Source organism: Ursus americanus, chromosome 11 (genome assembly GCF_024610735.1).
Source record: "Ursus americanus isolate L20-20 chromosome 11, mUrsAme1.1.p, whole genome shotgun sequence".
Taxonomy (NCBI): domain Eukaryota; kingdom Metazoa; phylum Chordata; class Mammalia; order Carnivora; family Ursidae; genus Ursus; species Ursus americanus.
The window spans coordinates 32,512,979-32,529,847 of record NC_142137.1 but is presented as its reverse complement, the minus strand read 5'-3'; the positions used below and the strand labels follow the sequence as shown (position 1 = coordinate 32,529,847).

At 39.6% G+C, this 16,869-nt stretch overlaps 1 protein-coding gene across 1 annotated transcript; it reads right to left on the bottom strand.

The window, feature by feature from the left end:
* Nucleotides 1–707: 707 nt before the first annotated feature.
* On the bottom strand, nucleotides 708–13,178 carry RSPH4A (radial spoke head component 4A). Its single transcript, XM_045798416.2, has 6 exons — nucleotides 12,489–13,178; nucleotides 10,687–10,921; nucleotides 5,476–6,216; nucleotides 4,202–4,352; nucleotides 3,226–3,343; nucleotides 708–954 (listed from the first exon to the last, which is right to left on the bottom strand). Exons 1-6 carry the CDS (start codon nucleotides 13,142–13,144, stop codon nucleotides 708–710), a joined length of 2,148 nt encoding a protein of 715 aa, XP_045654372.2. The 5' UTR covers nucleotides 13,145–13,178.
* Nucleotides 13,179–16,869: the final 3,691 nt, after the last annotated feature.

Below are 16,869 nucleotides of genomic sequence, written 5' to 3'. Positions count from 1 at the left end.
TAGAGAAACAGTAGTAGAAAAATAGTAGTCTGAAGTCTTTGGATATCCCAGCTAGCTATCTCTGTGCAGATCATTTTTCCCCAATCAGATCAAACCAATTTCTGTAGGATAAAGGAGCCAGACTGAGAACATTTTTTAAGAAGTCACAAGTAAAAGTGTTAAAATTTTGAGTGCTCCCAGTCTTTGAGCAGGTGATGGAATTATAAATCCTCTCCCCAGCAAAACAAAACACAAAATCCCCCCATACACACAGACATACACAATATTTGCATACAGTATCACAGACTGGTTAAAAATACATGCTCTGATTCAGGGATTATCAATAATTTTGGTCCCAGTACCCACTGAAAATATTAAAGTCCCCAAGAAGATTTTGTGGATTATATCTTTCCATGTTTGCCATAGTAGAAATTAAACCTAAGACTTTTTTTTTTTTTTTTTAAGAATACACATTCTATTAGCTGTAGCCATCAGAACAGTGATAAGAACATGTCGTTTAGCCTCTGGAAAATGCATCGAGCGTCTTTCTAGAAGTACATAGTAGTAGTTGCACACATGAAATACAAACGACATTTTCAAGGAGTGACATTTTGCACACAAGTAGTTGCCAATTTTATGTAATTCTATACTCGTCTTATATAGGTAAAATCAGGTCCACACACGGTATACGTGTACCAGTCTCACACAAGACTGGGCTGACCCTATTCTCAGTCTTCATCATCTTCATCATCTTCCTCATCTTCATCTTCCTCAGTGTCTTCCATCTCTTCAACTGGAAGAGCAGCTGCTTCCCGTGAGGCTTCGAAAGCCTGCTCTTCTTCCACACTAGGGTCGTCCATTTCTGTAATTTCGGCTCCGCTGGGGTACTCCTGGTAAACTGGGGGTAGAGCTGGGGGTGTATAGTTGTCTGGACTGTATTTATGACCCCAGCCTATGTAGACATTTTCGAACTTTCTATAAAGTTTGAAAAGAAAGTAGATGATCATTATCTCATTTTTCAGTAAGAAAAGTTGATCCTTCTCCGTACAAGCTGATGACTCTCAGTGTCATGGTCCCATAATTTCAAAACACTACCTTTGGAGTGCCAGGGATGAAACAGCCCTCAGTGATTCTTCTACCACAGGGCACTGCTGTGGTCCACACTGCTTAAGCTGGTTAAGAGGCCGGCCAGGCTCTGTCAAAATGGACCCTACACCTAGACCACCATCTTTAATCATTATTTGCTATTTTCAGAAAAAACAAAACAACTAAGTTAGAAAGTTACGAATCCTCTTTGGAGTTAGGAAAAATTAAAAACTTACCAACCTCGCGAATCGTCGCTATGGCAGAGGATGCATGTGATTGGTTACAACCTGTGTGAGGTTTCTCAGGCCCCCCGTACGCTGTTGTCATGCTTTACCTGGCAGGCCCCACAGGGAAACTGCTGTTGCCTTGCCATACTTGATGCCCAGCCAGTGCACTGCAGTCTCTAAGGAAAGTTCTAGTCAAGGACTCTGACCCATCTGGCCTACCATGCTCTTTGCATAGTTGAGTTCCTAGCACAGCTGTCTTCACTCTAGGTCTTATGGGAGGCCTTCAGCAGAGGCCTTCAGATGCAGAAGGGCAGGGGGGGGGGTGCCTTAAAGACACTTCTCCCTACTCTGACTCAGTACTCAGTACTTTTTCACTTCTAGCCCTTCCCCCTTCCCCTCCACCAGCTTCCTGGGCCCCGGAGGCCATACAACCGCAGAAGCCTGGTATTTGGAGACTGGTCAGTGAGATGACCCCTACCATCTACACTGACTCACTTCCATCGTGTGCCATTCCATGAAGGAAAACGGGACAGGAGCAGTCAGAGTTTTCTCTTGCTTGTATCGTCACAGTAAATGATCAAAAGCTCAACTCATTTTTGGCTGTGGCTTTCATGGCATCTCTCATATTTGGCAGCTCATCTCTCTCTCCAGTTTAGCTGAGCTTCCAACACTGGGTTTTTAGATGAGAAATGGAAGCATAAGACAAATAGAAGCGTAGTTCTGGGTGAGGTATAAAAGGACATTGAGTATCCTCTTTTTTTTTTTTTTAAGATTTTATTTATTTATTCGACAGAGATAGAGACAGCCAGCGAGAGAGGGAACACAAGCAGGGGGAGTGGGAGAGGAAGAAGTAGGCTCATAGCGGAGGAGCCTGATGTGGGGCTCGATCCCACAACGCCAGGATCACGCCCTGAGCCGAAGGCAGACGCTTAACCGCTGTGCCACCCAGGTGCCCCAAGACATTGAGTATCCTCTTGACCCTAATTCCCTTGAAAGTGATAGCTTAAATAAAACATATTTTACTTTATTTTTTAACAAAATACCCAACAAAAATTATGTGAGATTCAAGCTAAACATGTATAGAGCTACCTCCATTAATCCTAGAAAACTAGTAAGTCTATTACTCAAATACTCAGAATAAAAACCGTATTAGGACAGAAGTCTGAATTACTCTAGTGTTCTAAATTTGATGCTTACCACGTAATATAGATGTTGTTGGACTGAATCTTACAGCACACACACTTGACAAGCCAAGATGAGTTAAAACAATAGAAACCCCCTTCCTCCTTCCAGAGCGTTTCTGGCACCAGACTTGGCTCCAGAAACAGACACCACTGAGAAAATCACTCCATTGAGAAAATAGCTTAACAGATTTTGGGGGTGTAGTTTCCCTGAGAGTGGTCAACTCGGCAACAGGACAAGCTCGTCCTAGGCAGTGACATTTTACGCACTATACCATCTGGGGACTTCATCATCTGCCTCCGGCCTCTTGCTCTCTCTTTATCTCAGCCCCATTTCCTAAGCTGTGAAATAGGGGACCTCTCTCCCCAGAGTTGCGATAAGAACTCATGGGGAAGATGTAAGTACGAGTGCTGAACATGACGTCTGGCTCATGGCCTGCACCTTCCTTGGTATCCCTCCTCCCGACCCCTTACTCTGGGTAGACTGCCCCATACTCTTTTTTCCCTCCCATCCTGGTCTGGGATCTCACCCCAGGTTATTGTGAGTAGCTGCTCTGAACAACTACCCAGGGCAGCCTTGTCTGTTACTCTGGGGTTACTCTGACTGCTTCGTCCAGGTTTGTGCTTCACCTGGGGAAGCAGGCGAGGGAGGGGAAAAAGAAGAAAAAACAAAACTGGAACGTACCAACATTCCAGCGATAGCTATAATTTCCAGCACTTAAATAATCCGGATAATGGCTTTGTATACTTACTTGCCATTGGAAAAGGCATATGCTCCAGGCCAAAGGTTGGATCTTAGGACGGCAATAGCATATTGAGGAACGAGGTTTGAGGACAGCCGTGTTGTCCAAGGTGGTATGTTCTGGATTTCTGTAAACCAAAGAGAAATTCAAAACTTCACTCCTAAATAGACAAAGATCTACTATGTAACAGAGATAATCTTTTTAAGAATCTTAAAACACATATACTTGACATTGAAAGAACAATTAAACATCAGCAGCTTAAGGTCAGAAGGATAGTTTATGAATGTTGTGGAGCAACAAAATTTGATTATTTTTATTCATGTATGTGTGTGTGTATGTGTCCATCTGTGCAACAGAAAAATTTATCAAGGGGGCAGAAAACTATGTGGTAGAGAGATTATTTAATGACCAAAAAAAAAAAAAGATCGAATTATTATTATGAAACAGAACAAGAGTTACAAGCAAAACTGCTCCAAAACTGAGTAGGAAGAAACAAGAACAGGAGGACAAGGGTAGATTTAAAAAACCCGCAATACCTCATATGATATTTTACTGTAACTATGTCGTGTGTTTACAGCCATAGGTTATGGTCTGCAGAATGCAAGACAAGAATGATACATAAGACAACTGTCAGCATTTCAGTAACAGCTGCAGCCAATTTACATTTCTTTCCTGCATCACTCCTTCACCCTCTGTTCGAGAAAGTTGGTGGTGAGGCCAGCTATATTCTCTATTCCCCACTATCCCAAAACACATGAATGGGAAAGGGGATGAAATTTTGGCTCCTGTTCACTTTTTATACATTTCCAACGCTCATTTATTAACCATATAATATACGCAGTATATTATATATACATGCATAAAGCCACTATAGTGTGTGTGTGTGTGTATATATACGTATACTATATATACTATATTATATACACATAATAGCTACATTTGTATACAATACACATGGTGTATTATGCAGTTTGTGTAAAATTACCTAAATCTTCAGAGATTGGTGTCAAAAGAGGAGGCCCCACTTCCTGTTCCATATAGTCAGGCTCTTCTCCTTTTTCTTCTTCTTTTTCTTCATCTTCCTCTTCTTCCTCCTCCTCACTTTTTTGTATGGGGTTAAACCAATTACAGCGACCCTGGGAATGAGTATTGCAAGATTTAGCAATCTAATGAGGACCTTAAAATATTGGACTATTTATTTGGATTAAAGCAATTATCTCCAGGGGGACCTCCTGCATGGGAATTTAATCAATCACTTATTCATTCAACATCCCAAGTGCTAGGTTTTTGATCTAGCTTATTTCAAGCAAAAAATGGTACAATTTATTTCATAAATTTGCCGACTTCTTAAAGTTACAGAACATTTATATTTTGAAATCAGCAAAACCTTAGTGAAAAAAATAATGTACTTAACTAATTTGTAATGAATAATTTATGTGAAAGTAGTAAGGTATTACTATTAGTAGCAATAACAAATTTTTAAATGTGATATTGAGTTAGGTAAGAAGGTTGGGGGTTATTTCTCATTTAAGTAACTTTTATCCAGAGACATATGAGAGTCCCTCTTCAGTAGATCAAAGTGTAATGGTTTTCTCCGTGTAGTTGAAGCAGCGTAGCAGGGTGATAAAGAGGATGGATGCCAGGTCCATTCTGCCCATTCATATGTGACTGTTGCTTATTAGCTATATTCCCTTTTTCACATCTTCTAAACTCTCTGCCTCGATTTCCTCACCTGTAAAATCAGGATAATATTAGACTTCCGTACAGTTGTGAGGATTACATGAGATAATACGTATAAAGTGCTGTTAAAAGCACCTAGCAGGGGAGGTGCCAAATAACTTCTCTACAGCTCTACTTGTTTCCATTTTTCTTATACTATTTTATTTTTCTTGGTATAAAAGCTCCATGTATTATAGAAATAGAATAAAAGAACTGTTCCCAATACAGGAATGCGCCTATCTATATTTAACGTATAAAATATAATTTCACAACACACATTAATCTAAACCCTCACATAACTTGTCAAATTTTCCATAGAAATATTTATTTTATTTCTGTTTGGAAATAAAAATTTGTTCAAAGATCCCGGATCTACACTCCTTGGCAATTTCGTAGTACTCTGTGTTTTTACTTGATTTTCCAAAGGTTTCTTTGTCTAGGATCTGAAGAACTTTGTTTTGTATATATCTGTGCATTGTAGAGAGAATTTAATACAAATTTGCTGATCGGCTGATGAATTGAGAATTGCCAAACCCCTACCTGAGAGAGAATGTGTTGCACGTGATGAACCCAATTGGATAGGGATTCCACGAGATCAATCACTTGGATGCCTTCAAAATCGGGGTTTTCTTCAAAGCTATCTCGCCTGCCTTCTACCTCTTCCTCCTCCTCTCCTTCCTCTTCACCAAACTGATAGAATCCCAGAGGGCTGACATGGGTCCCTGCTGAAATTCTGGCAATTTGTGCTCGTAAGTAATTGCTCTCATTTCCTGGGAAAGGTGGGTAGCTGACAATGGGAGTCTCTAAACGCCCAGTGAAAAATTTCTTAATTTTTCTTGCAGTAACAATTTGTGCGGGTGTAACTGATGGTAACTTCACCCATGGTCCTCCTGGTTCGTTGCAAACAAAGTACACATATTTGTTGGCCCCCGTTCTACTTTCTTCTTTTGGTATAGCCTGTGGGGTCTTGTAAAATGTCCTTGGTAATTCATCTTCGTCATTCTCCTCAGCTTCGCTGTCTCCATCGTCCCTCTCTTCGGTTACATCTTCATCTTCGATGTCCTCTTCGTCTTCTCCCTCACGGAATTCTACTTCAGCCACAATATAATTCATTTCCAGACCTAAGATCTTGCCCCAGAAGCGGCATCTCTGGATTGGATGGGTGTCAGTAAGCTGCTTGAGGGCAAGAAATATGCGATAAGTTTCATCTGTGCCCAAACCAACTCCAGCTTGTTCAAAATAAAAAGCTGACTCCATTACATTTGGGAGAGAGTTCTCTGCCTGGGGATACAAACACTGTGGTTAGTATTAGAAAACTGCTGGCTTCCCTTTTCCTTTTTCAACATCTTGGTATTAGCTCTACTTCCTCACTCCACCATGTCTTCAACATTTGTTTCAAGGCTCAGATCAAACTCTGATAATTCCTGTATTCCAATTTTTCTCTCAGTACTTATAAATGTAACTTCTACCATTGTGTCTTATACTTACCAATATAATAGTTGCTTTGTTGTATGTGTGTATCTTAAGGATAATTTAATAGCTACTATGAATAGTAAAAATTCAACATCGTCTTTTTATAAAAAATATTTAAGTGATGCCTTTACTATCCTGAAATAATAAAATATAATCTATCTCCCTACATATATTTAGAAAAAAAGTTTATATATGTTTGTATATATTACCATATTTTTTCTTAGTAATAAATATTTAATATGTACATATGATAATATATAGGGTAAATAAAAATCAATACGGCCCTCTATATAGGGTAATATATAGGATAAATAAAAGGAAGATATAATAAAATAAGTGCTCAGACATGACGTCCCTTGAAAACATAATTTAGTCAGGTGTTTGTCCCTACTTATAATAAATACTTTTGGATTTAACATAAGGAAGAAAATTAAAAAATGATTTTATAAAAGAAATAGAAGTGAAAAAGCGAAGTCTCAAGTAGATTCTAAGAAAACATCTGTGAGAAAGTAGAGAATAACCTTAAGTAAGATAGGGATCACTTGTAAATTTTAGATAAATTTAGACAAATTTTAGACCTTGAAGATAGAGAAGTTGAGAGCACTTTGCTGCTCTTACAAGAGTTCTGCTCTTGTTTATATTATAATTTTGGTGTCAAAATAAGCATGATGACTTTTACAATCCTCATCTCTTTCATGTTTGGCATTTGTTGCACCCCTCACTTTTTTTTTCTTTTCTTTTTTTTTTCACTTGAGAGTAGTTGACGAACAATGTTACATTTGTTTCAGGTGGACCCATAGTGATTGGACAAGTTTATACATATGCTGTGCTCACCACAAGTGTAGCTCCATCTGTCACCATACGATACTATTACCATATCATTGACTGTATTCCCTATGCTGCGTCTGTTATTTCTGTGACTTTCATTTCAAAACTGGAAGCCTGTATCTCCCAGTCGCCTTCACCCATTTTGTCCACCCCCCCGACCAGCACTTTCTTCTCTTTTTTTTTTATTTATGGGACTGATTCTGCTTTTTGTTTGTTTGTTATAAATTTGTGTGTGTGTATGGGTTTTTTTTTTTTTTTTAGATTCCACACAAGAGTAAAATCATATGGTATTTGTCCTTCTCAGTCTGACTTATTTCTCTTAGCATCATACATTCTAGGTCTATCCATGCTGTCACAAGTAGCACAGTCTCATCCATTTTATGGCTGTGAAATATTCCATTGTCCTTATCCATTTGTGTTTTAATGGACACTTAGGTTGCTTCCATATCTTGACTATTGTAAATAATGCTGCAATAAACATAGGGGTGCATATATCTTTTCAAACTAGTGTTTTTGTTTTCTTTTGGTAAATACCCAGTAGTGGAATTATTGAATCACCTGGTATTTCTATTTGTAATTTTTTGAGGAACCTCCCTACTGTTTTCCACAGTGGCTCTCACTCTTCATCCTCCTTTGCCCTCTATAACTATTTCTTCTTAGTCTCTAATTGGCTCCTTTTCCTTAATAGAGACCTAAATATTCGTGTCCTTAATAGAGACCTAAATATTCGTGTCCTCAAATTTCAGTCATCATTCAGTACTTTACGCTTGGAAGATCGCTTCCACACACAAGTGTTATGTGGTTGTTTAAAATCCAGCTCTCTTACTCTGACTTTTCTCCCATATTCTACACCTAGGTTTCTAGTCACCTCTGAGAAATTTCAGCTTATTAAGAGTCTACATATACCTCAAATTAAGATTGCATTCATATTTCTCTCAAAACCTTCTCTTTTTACTTATATACCCTATCTTTGCCAATAACATCACCATTCACTCAGTTTCCCAAATTAATTCCATCATCCTGTTTCTTCTGAATCTCTAGACTTTCATTAACTAGTTAGAGTCCTATTGATTCTACCACCCAAAGAGCTGTTCTCATTATCCCTTCTTCATGTCTCATTTCTACCCTCTAGTCTCCATTCTGACTCCTCGTCCTATCACAGAAGGCTTCAAATGCTCTCCTTATCCCTGTTCTAATCTTTCTTCTCTCATTCTCCTCCACACTATCACCAGAGTTACCTGTCTAAACCAAAAGTCGGACCATTGCTATTTTTTATGAAAAGCTTCTATTGACCTCCTATCATATAGAAGCAAGAAATTTCTTCTGAATGCACAAGAGCAGGTTGGCTTTAAGCACCTTGTTTGCTTTGTTTCTATCACCCCTCAAACCCATGTTCATTTTTCCAAACATTGCATAATGTCTCCTGACTTTTTTTTGTTCTTTTTGCTCAGGATTTATTCCTTATAGTCTATCTCGTGAACTTCTACTTGTCCTTCATGACCCAAATGAAACGTCACCTCCAGTGCAAAGTTTTGCCCAATTCCCAATAGTGGAGTTAGTTGTTTCATTCTGTTTCATAGCTTGTCAAAACAATATAACAGTATGTGCCAAACCCTTCATATATAGTACTCTACCCCTTGAGTTGTTGCCATGTGATTATCCCTGAGGCTTGAAAGGGTTAAATCACTTACCCACAGTCACACAGCAAGTAAGTGATTGAGCTAGGATTCTAATTCAGGTGTAACTCCCAAGCTCCTGTTTTTCCCACCAAAGGAGGCTACCTCTTTTATTGTGCTAATCAAATAGTTTTATAGTCTTTTTTGCTCTTTCACTAGACTGTGAGCAACTTAACGTCAAAAAAGTCTTTTTTGTGTGTATTTCATTTCATGCGTATATCTTTTTCATGTGTAGCTGGCATGTGGTAGGTAGTCACAGTGTGAATCAATGGGTGTATGAATAAATGAAAGCTGAAAACTAGGAACAGGAATTCTCATGTGGTCAAAGACAGGACTAGAGACATGAACACTCTAAGTCTTAAGTCTGAGACAGAGTTGGTCACAAAGCTTATATTTCAGTGCTTCCAAGACCAATGTGTCTCCTGTTGCTGCATCTTTCTCCTGTCTGAGGTAGAGCTTTTAATCTTCATCTGATGGCTCAGCTCTTCCTGGCTCTAAATCCTACTCCTCATTAGGAAGAATTTATGAAATCTGGTTAAGGGGCTGAAGTTCCAGGACCAAAACACCTCATTTGTGTTCTCACCCCTAGTTTTGGGATGCAGATCCCTATCGTGTCATACTGTGCCTACAGAGGGCCCAAAGCCCCATTCTTATACTGGAGTCGACTTCTCTTTGATAAACTCCTCCCTGAGATGTCTGCCTATCTGCTTGATCCCCCCATACTGACTGTCCCCAGAAACGTCATCACCGTGTGTAGCTATTTAACCACATGTTTAGAGTAAGATATTTTCAGAAAAGGTTCAGCCAATGTCAACTCCTTGACAACAATCACCTGCTCCTTCTGAGTACTCTGCATCCCACTGTGTCAGGTTGGTCTCCCCACAAAGGTTGCAGAACCCTAGAGGGTGAACTTGCTCTTTAGATCCCTACCCTCCTATGTTTTTCTTGGCTGAACTCTCCCCCTTTTTCTGAAAATATCTTACACCAAACATCAAATTTGCAAGTATACAGATGGATTTTAAATGGTCTAGTGGTAACACAACATGGAAGCTCAGTACATGTATAGTATAAATCACTCAGTAGTATAAATTACAAGCATGCGGGCATTCAGGAAACAGAATACTTGATGCTATTTTAAAAATATTTGGAGCAAAAATTTCTGTGGTACAACTAATTTTATTCTTTAATGGTAGCTTTTTATCTCTGACACCAGCTTTCTCTGTAAATATTTTTAACACTTTGTCTATAGTGATTTAAATAAATATTTCATCCCTCTCCTCTTGATTATGTCCCATTGATGTAATATGCATAATATCAAGGCATAATATGAGGAAGTTGCCTTGGAAAAAATGCAAATAGCATTAAATGTACGTCTAATTATTCTAGTAAATTAAGGGGGCAAATAGGCAACTTGTTTTAAAGCCCAACTTTTAACTCTCTGACATTAATTCATTTATTCAATAAATATTTAATTAGAAACAGCTTTAAACCCACATCTACACCAGGTACTTTGGAGAATATAAAAGATGAAGGAATCATTTTCTCTGATATCAAGGAGGTCAACCCCACAAACATAACAACCAAGTCTCCGAAGTATTAAAACATAATGTAAAAAAATAAGAAACTCTAAACAAGGAAATGAATGGTGTGAAATGAGGTTGCAAATACTATTTAGGCAACTACAAAAGACAGTCAATGAGAATTTCAAGCCACACCCACTCATCTCAAATAAAACCCTAAGATGGAACTATTCAAATTTATAGCCGTGACTTACTATTTCATCTTCTAGTTCTTGGTCGGCTCCTTCTAAATTTCCCTGGAGAAAAAGAGCCTTTTGCTTCTCTGCTATTTCATATATTGGAAGCATCTCATTCTCATTTTGGAGTGTATCTAATTTTTTCCTAAAATGTGCCATCTTCACATCTTGGCTGATACTTTCAATGATGTCCACAGCATTTTCAGGACGCTCATCTAAGACCTTGGTCAGCATATCAGAAAGATGATCATATCTACCCGAAAAGAGAAAATTCCAGATAATATCCATGTCAAACTGCCTTTGAAGAAACATTACATACATGCAAACTCAATTAGTTGGTTTCTAGGAAACTTCAACAACTCAAAGCCTTCAGAAATTTTAAGTGGATAAACACTGACGGTAACTGCATCACTGCACAAAGAACCTACCCTAGAATTTTCCTTAGGAAATGCCTCCAATGTGATATGAACATTTAACAAAACATTTAATATGTTTAAAAAAAAACATATTACAGCAACTGGAGTTCTTGATTTGCTCCGATAGAGGACATACATGCCATTAAATTGAGGACTCTAAATCCAAATTTTCATTTTATTTTTCAGGTTTTTTTTTTTAATATTTTATTTATTTACTTGACAGAGAGAGAGACAGCCAGCGAGAGAGGGAACACAAGCAGGGGGAGTGGGAGAGGAAGAAGCAGGCTCCCAGCAAAGGAGCCCAATGCAGGGCTCCAACCCAGGAGATCCCAGGACTCTGGGATCACACCCTGAGCCGAAGGCAGATGCTTAACGACTGAGCCACCCAGGCGCCCCCTGAGCAGTTTTTAAATGCACGCTCTAAAGTACTTAGAAGATAATAGTGAGTATTATAGAAGAGATTAATTTATGACCTCAGAGGTTGAGCATTTGGAAATAAAATAAAATTTACATATTTAAGTAATGTCAGTTACAAAATAATTCAGGAAAGGAAATTTTTCCACTTTGATGTTTTGTGTTCGATTTTAAAATGTTAGTGAACTCTCAAGTATTTATAATGAGTGTTTCTGGAATTTTAACACAGTTGTAAATTCATGCTTGTTATTTAACCCAGAGAATTATGACAATAAGTTTATATGACAAATTCAAGTAGAATCCACTACTGAGTATAAATCATATCTTTGAAGTTTAGTAAATTGTAGTTTAAAACAGCACTTTAGAAGTTACCTTTTGAATTGTCAATCTCAGGTTTTCTGGAAGATTTCTCACATTAAATATTAATTTAAAAAATTCTTTAGACCTTAAAATTACGGTGACCAATTCTCTTAGTTTGCCCCAGACGGAAGGGTTTTTCAGGATGCAGAACATCCAGTGCTCAAATCAGGAGAGTTCTGGGTGGCTGAGATAGTGGGTCACCAGCCCCCCCCCCCACTGGCCTGAGGGTGGGGCGACTCTAAGTCAAGCCAGACAAGCACCAGGAGGCTCAGACGTGGTGCCACGCACTCCCTATCACTGGTAGGCAATTGCTTTTTATAAGCATCTTGGAGAAATGCTTGGACTTCACTATCTTCATGATTTCTTTTAAACCCAAGATTCCATAATTCCTAAGATTTATTTCTGTGAGCCAAGGGTCTTTAAAGAAGTTAAAAGAGTCCCCACCAAAGACCTATTTTGAGTTCTGTGATGTAAAGAGTTATTAAGCCACTAACTCTCTCCTACTAATGCAGCCTTTTCAAACACATTTCCACTTACCCACAGAAACACACTCTCACACAAAGATACTCACACCCCCTTTTCTTTGCCAAACTTCCGCCCCCCCCCTTCCTTTTTCCCTTTAAGACTTACAGATTTAAGCCAGACTTGCTACTGGTCTTCTGTAGGTAAGCCTTAGCACTCTGAATGGCAATCTCAAGCAGGCTGGGGGCCGCTTCAGAGACCCCAGGCCCAGCGTGATCCAGATCGTAGTTACTGTTTGAGTCTTCCTCCTGAAAGATGTTAAATCTCAGCTCTTTTTGTTTAGAGCTGTTATCGCTCACATCTTTTGGTCCATACAGGTGATGTTTGGTTTGCTGAGACTGCTGAAAGGCGTTTCCCTCTGATTGGCATGTTGCAGGAGCAGTCCATTCTCCTTTATCAGATGATTGTTCCAAATGGTGGGAGCGAGGTGTCCCAGCTTTGGGATTCACATTAGTGGTTTTGTCTGAGTGCTCCTGTCTGGCCAGAGCCAGTGTAGGACTGAAAGAGGCCTCCTGAGGAGGGGAAAGTGAAGATGATGCCCCTGGTCCCGTGAGGTCATCCAGAGGGGTGCTGGCTCTAGACCGTGGGCTCTGAGCAGGGCTGCTTCTGGGTGAGGGTCCAGTTTCCGGCCGCTCCTCCGGCTCCAGGGGCTCAGATAACCCAGACTTGGGATCTTGGGAAGAAGCTGCTATTTCTTCCCGCCGCCCTGCTTCCCCCGGTTCTTGGTTTTCTTGTTCTTGCTTCGGGTATGTCAGGTCTTCCATGGAAGGAGTCAAGAAAAAACAAAGTTCTGGATGAAGGGGGAGTGCAGAAATATGAAGAGGCAACGTAGGCAGTCGCTTTGCTGAGGTAGGCTAAGCGATTTCTCGGTCCTAGCGGCTCTGCAAGTTGCAGCGTCCTATCTCCATAGCAACCCCAGGCCAGGGTTCCTCGAAGAGAGACTGCGCACACCTGTTGCCAGGATTCTGGGGAGGAGACAAAAAAGAAAAGAAAAGAAAAAAGAAAATCCTAGATTTGTGACTTGGTGAAGCCTCTGCTCCTCTTCCTACCGCAGCCAATCCGACCCGCAGTTGACCAGTCTTGGTTGGAAACCTGAGAACTGGTCCGGCGCCGCGAGAACAAAAACAAAGGAGGAGGAGCCGCGAGAGTCGCGATCCAGCGCGGGAGAACCATCAGGGTCTGATAGTTTGATTCAAGGTGCGCAGAAAGGGGTGAGTCCTGCATTAATGGAGAGAGAATGCATTTACAGAGTGAGTGAGAGAGTTGAGTGAGTGAGTGAGTGAGGAGTGACAGAGACAGGCACAGACAGACAGACAGACCTTGGGAATCCCGAGGGATAGGTGCGCAAGAGATGCTAGTGTGCGGACCAGGAGAGTCCAAGACTCACGCTTAGAAGGCAGAGATGTCTCATCTGCGCGCCATCCAAACTCGATAGACTTTTGGAGGATAAACAAAGAAGTCCTGATTTTTATTCTTCCCCCTCTTATGGAATCTGCCGGATGAGTAGGCAGCATGTTGCCTTGAAGGCGAAGGCAGTGTAGAAGGTTGTCCTATAAAAGTAATACAGCTCATGGGTTACCTGTTTTCTAATGATTGAAATTCAAATTAGCCCTAAAACTATATTATCATCCTTTTTCGATAATATAAATGTGAATTCATAATTTTGCAGTATTTAAGGCCGTGACTATAACTATGACTTAATTCAGATTATTAGGTCTCCAATGTGAAGAAGATATAAAGGATGGGACCATATCTGGTCTGGACTATAAACTGTATATTCATTAGTCTTCAATGTTCCTTTGTCCTGTATCTCTCTTTTTTAATAAGTGAATACTTGGTTTTTGACACTTTACATTGATATAACTTCCAATTAGCAAGATGTTGGTCATTAATTTTAACTTCATGGAAGAACATGATACTTAGCTCTCACCCCCTCCCAATTTGGTGGGAGAATTTCAGAACTCTTCCATAGAACTGTGGACCTTTCCCCCCTCACAAAATACATGTGTATGTGTGCACAAAATGTTGCCTATAATTTCTGCTGGTTCAGGTACTCCTTGAAGTCAAACTCCCCAGATTAGAACCCTCGGAATAGACTAAAAAATGAAAGAAAAACTAGAATGATAAACTAGGGGAGAAGGACAACTGAAAGGAACAACCTAAGAAAATATCCATTATTTTTCCTGCTTTATTTCCAGCCCCAATTATCTATCTAGACTCTGACTCTAGTAATCCTAAAGTTGGTTCTCACTGTTCTTAGAATAACTATTAAAGCTCTTTGCCTACTTACCTTTCCATTTTCATCTGGAGCCTTTCTTTCTTTCTTTCTTTCTTTCTTTCTTTCTTTCTTTCTTTCTCTTTCTTTCTTTCTTTCTTTCTTTCTTTCTTTCTTTCTTTCTTTCTTTAAGATTTTATTTATTTATTTGAGAGAGAGAATGAGAGAGAGAGAGCATGAGACAGGGGAGGGTCAGAGGGAGAAGCAGACTTCTTGCTGAGCAGGGACTCAATCCAATCCTGGGACTCCAGGATCATGAGCTAAGCTGAAGGCATTCGCTTAACCAACTGAGCCACCCAGGCGCCCCTCCACTCTCCCTTCTGTACGGGCAACCTAGTCACCCTGATTTTTCTTTCATTCACTCAAATGTTCCATATTCCTTCTGACCTCAGAGCAATTGCACATGGCTATTTCCTTTGCCTGAAAAGTTTTCCCCTGTCCTGCCACTTAGTTTTTTTCCTTAGGAAAACCTTCCTTGATCCCACGGACAATTTCCGTTTCTCTTATTATGTGCTATCACAGTACCCTGTACTTCTCATTCTTAGCATTGATCACAGTCTGCCATGGTAATGAACTACTAGTGAGTTTTACCTCCAGAGGTTTCCCTGGTTTTGTGAAGACCAGAGAAAAAGCTCCTGCTTTGGGCAGGGGGATAGGGGAAAGTAACCATTCTGAAAAATGCCCAGAGCTCTCTGTTCTGCTTAACAAGGATTGCCCTCCAGGAAAGCTATTTTACCAGAGCCTAAATAATTTTTACAAGGGTTTCATTGGGCTTTTTGCTGAAGCCTAACTGACCTGAGGGGAGATATCCAAATCTAGCCCACTCTAGCCTTCCTATATCACCTGAGGTTGGAGAGGGGGAAGGAAGCTGAGAAGCATTTGTGAAGGCTAAGCCCCAGGAACATGGATGGATTTGCAAAGGACTGAGACCTAATTATAAGCTTATGGAATGCTTCCCCTTTCTCCTTATCTGAGCACCACATCAGTGGGGCTTCTGTGTAATAACAGGGGGTTACACTGGAAGAACTGCAAACCTGAGATCCATTTAAAAAAATATAAGGAGTCTCTGGAGAAACCCGAGGCAACAGAGGACATAAAAACAAAGACACCAGAGGAAATTTTAGCCTCTGAAACCACAGCTGCAGCAAACAGTAAATACAGCCTAACTCTCAGCTAGATAAACGTAATACCTCACACTAAAGGTCTGTGTATCTCCATTCCTTTTACCTGATACATCCTTCCAGCTTTCCACAGAAAATTACAATGCATGCTGAATGACAATAAACAGTCTAAAGAGAAAAACTAGCATTGGAAACAGATTCAGATATGGCAGAGATTTTGGAATTATCCGACCTGAATTTAAAATAACTATGATAAAGAGGCCAAAGGCTTTCATGGAAAAAGTGGACAATGTCAAAGAACAGATGAGTACTCTAAGGAGAGAGGTGCAAACTGTTAAAATCAAAAGGAAATACTAGAAACCAAAATCACTGTGAAAAAAAATGAAGAATGTATCTGATGGGCTCATCAGTTTAATGGACATGGCTGAGAAAAGAATCAGTGAGTTTGAAGATATGTTCATAGAAACTTTTGAAACTGAAAGGCAAAGAGAAAAAAGGAATTAAAAAATAAAAATAAAAGGAACTGAATATCCAAGACCTGTGAGATAATTACAATAGGTGTAAAATACACTTGAGGGAAATAGCAGAAGGTAAAAAGGAAAGGAACAGAAAAAATATTTGAAAAAGAATTTTCAAAAATTAATGACAGATACCAAACCACAGATCCAGGAAATTAAGAGAGAACATGCAGGATAAATACCAAAAAATCTGTATCTAGGCATAAAGTATTCAAACTTCAGAAAAGCAAAACAAAGAGAAAATCTTGAAAGAAGCCAGAGGGGGAAAAAACCACTTTACCTATCTCTACAGAAACAAGGATAAAATTACATTAGACTTCTCTTTAGAAACCATTTGAACAAGAAAGTGAACTGAAATATGCAAAGTGTTGAAAGAAGAAAAACCTCACCAATCTGGTATTCTGTATCTAATGAAATTATCCTTCACAAGTGAAGGAGATACACAGACTTTCTGAGATGAAGATTTGCTCCCTGTAGACCTGCTTTGCAAGAAATGTTAAGTTCCTCAGAGAGACGGAAAACGATATAGATCAGAAAGTCAAATGTACACGAGGAAAAGAAAAGTGTTAGAGAAG

Bases quoted from the DNA above. Each gene is read 5' to 3' on its own strand.
- RSPH4A (XM_045798416.2), bottom strand. From the start codon at position 13,144: ATGGAAGACCTGACATACCCGAAGCAAGAACAAGAAAACCAAGAACCG. The intron at 10,922-12,488 runs GTAAGTCTTAAA...CTTTTCGGGTAG, and splicing joins AGCAAGTCTGGCTTAAATCT to ATATGATCATCTTTCTGATA. The intron at 3,344-4,201 runs GTAATTTTACAC...TTTGGTTTACAG, and splicing joins ACCAATCTCTGAAGATTTAG to AAATCCAGAACATACCACCT.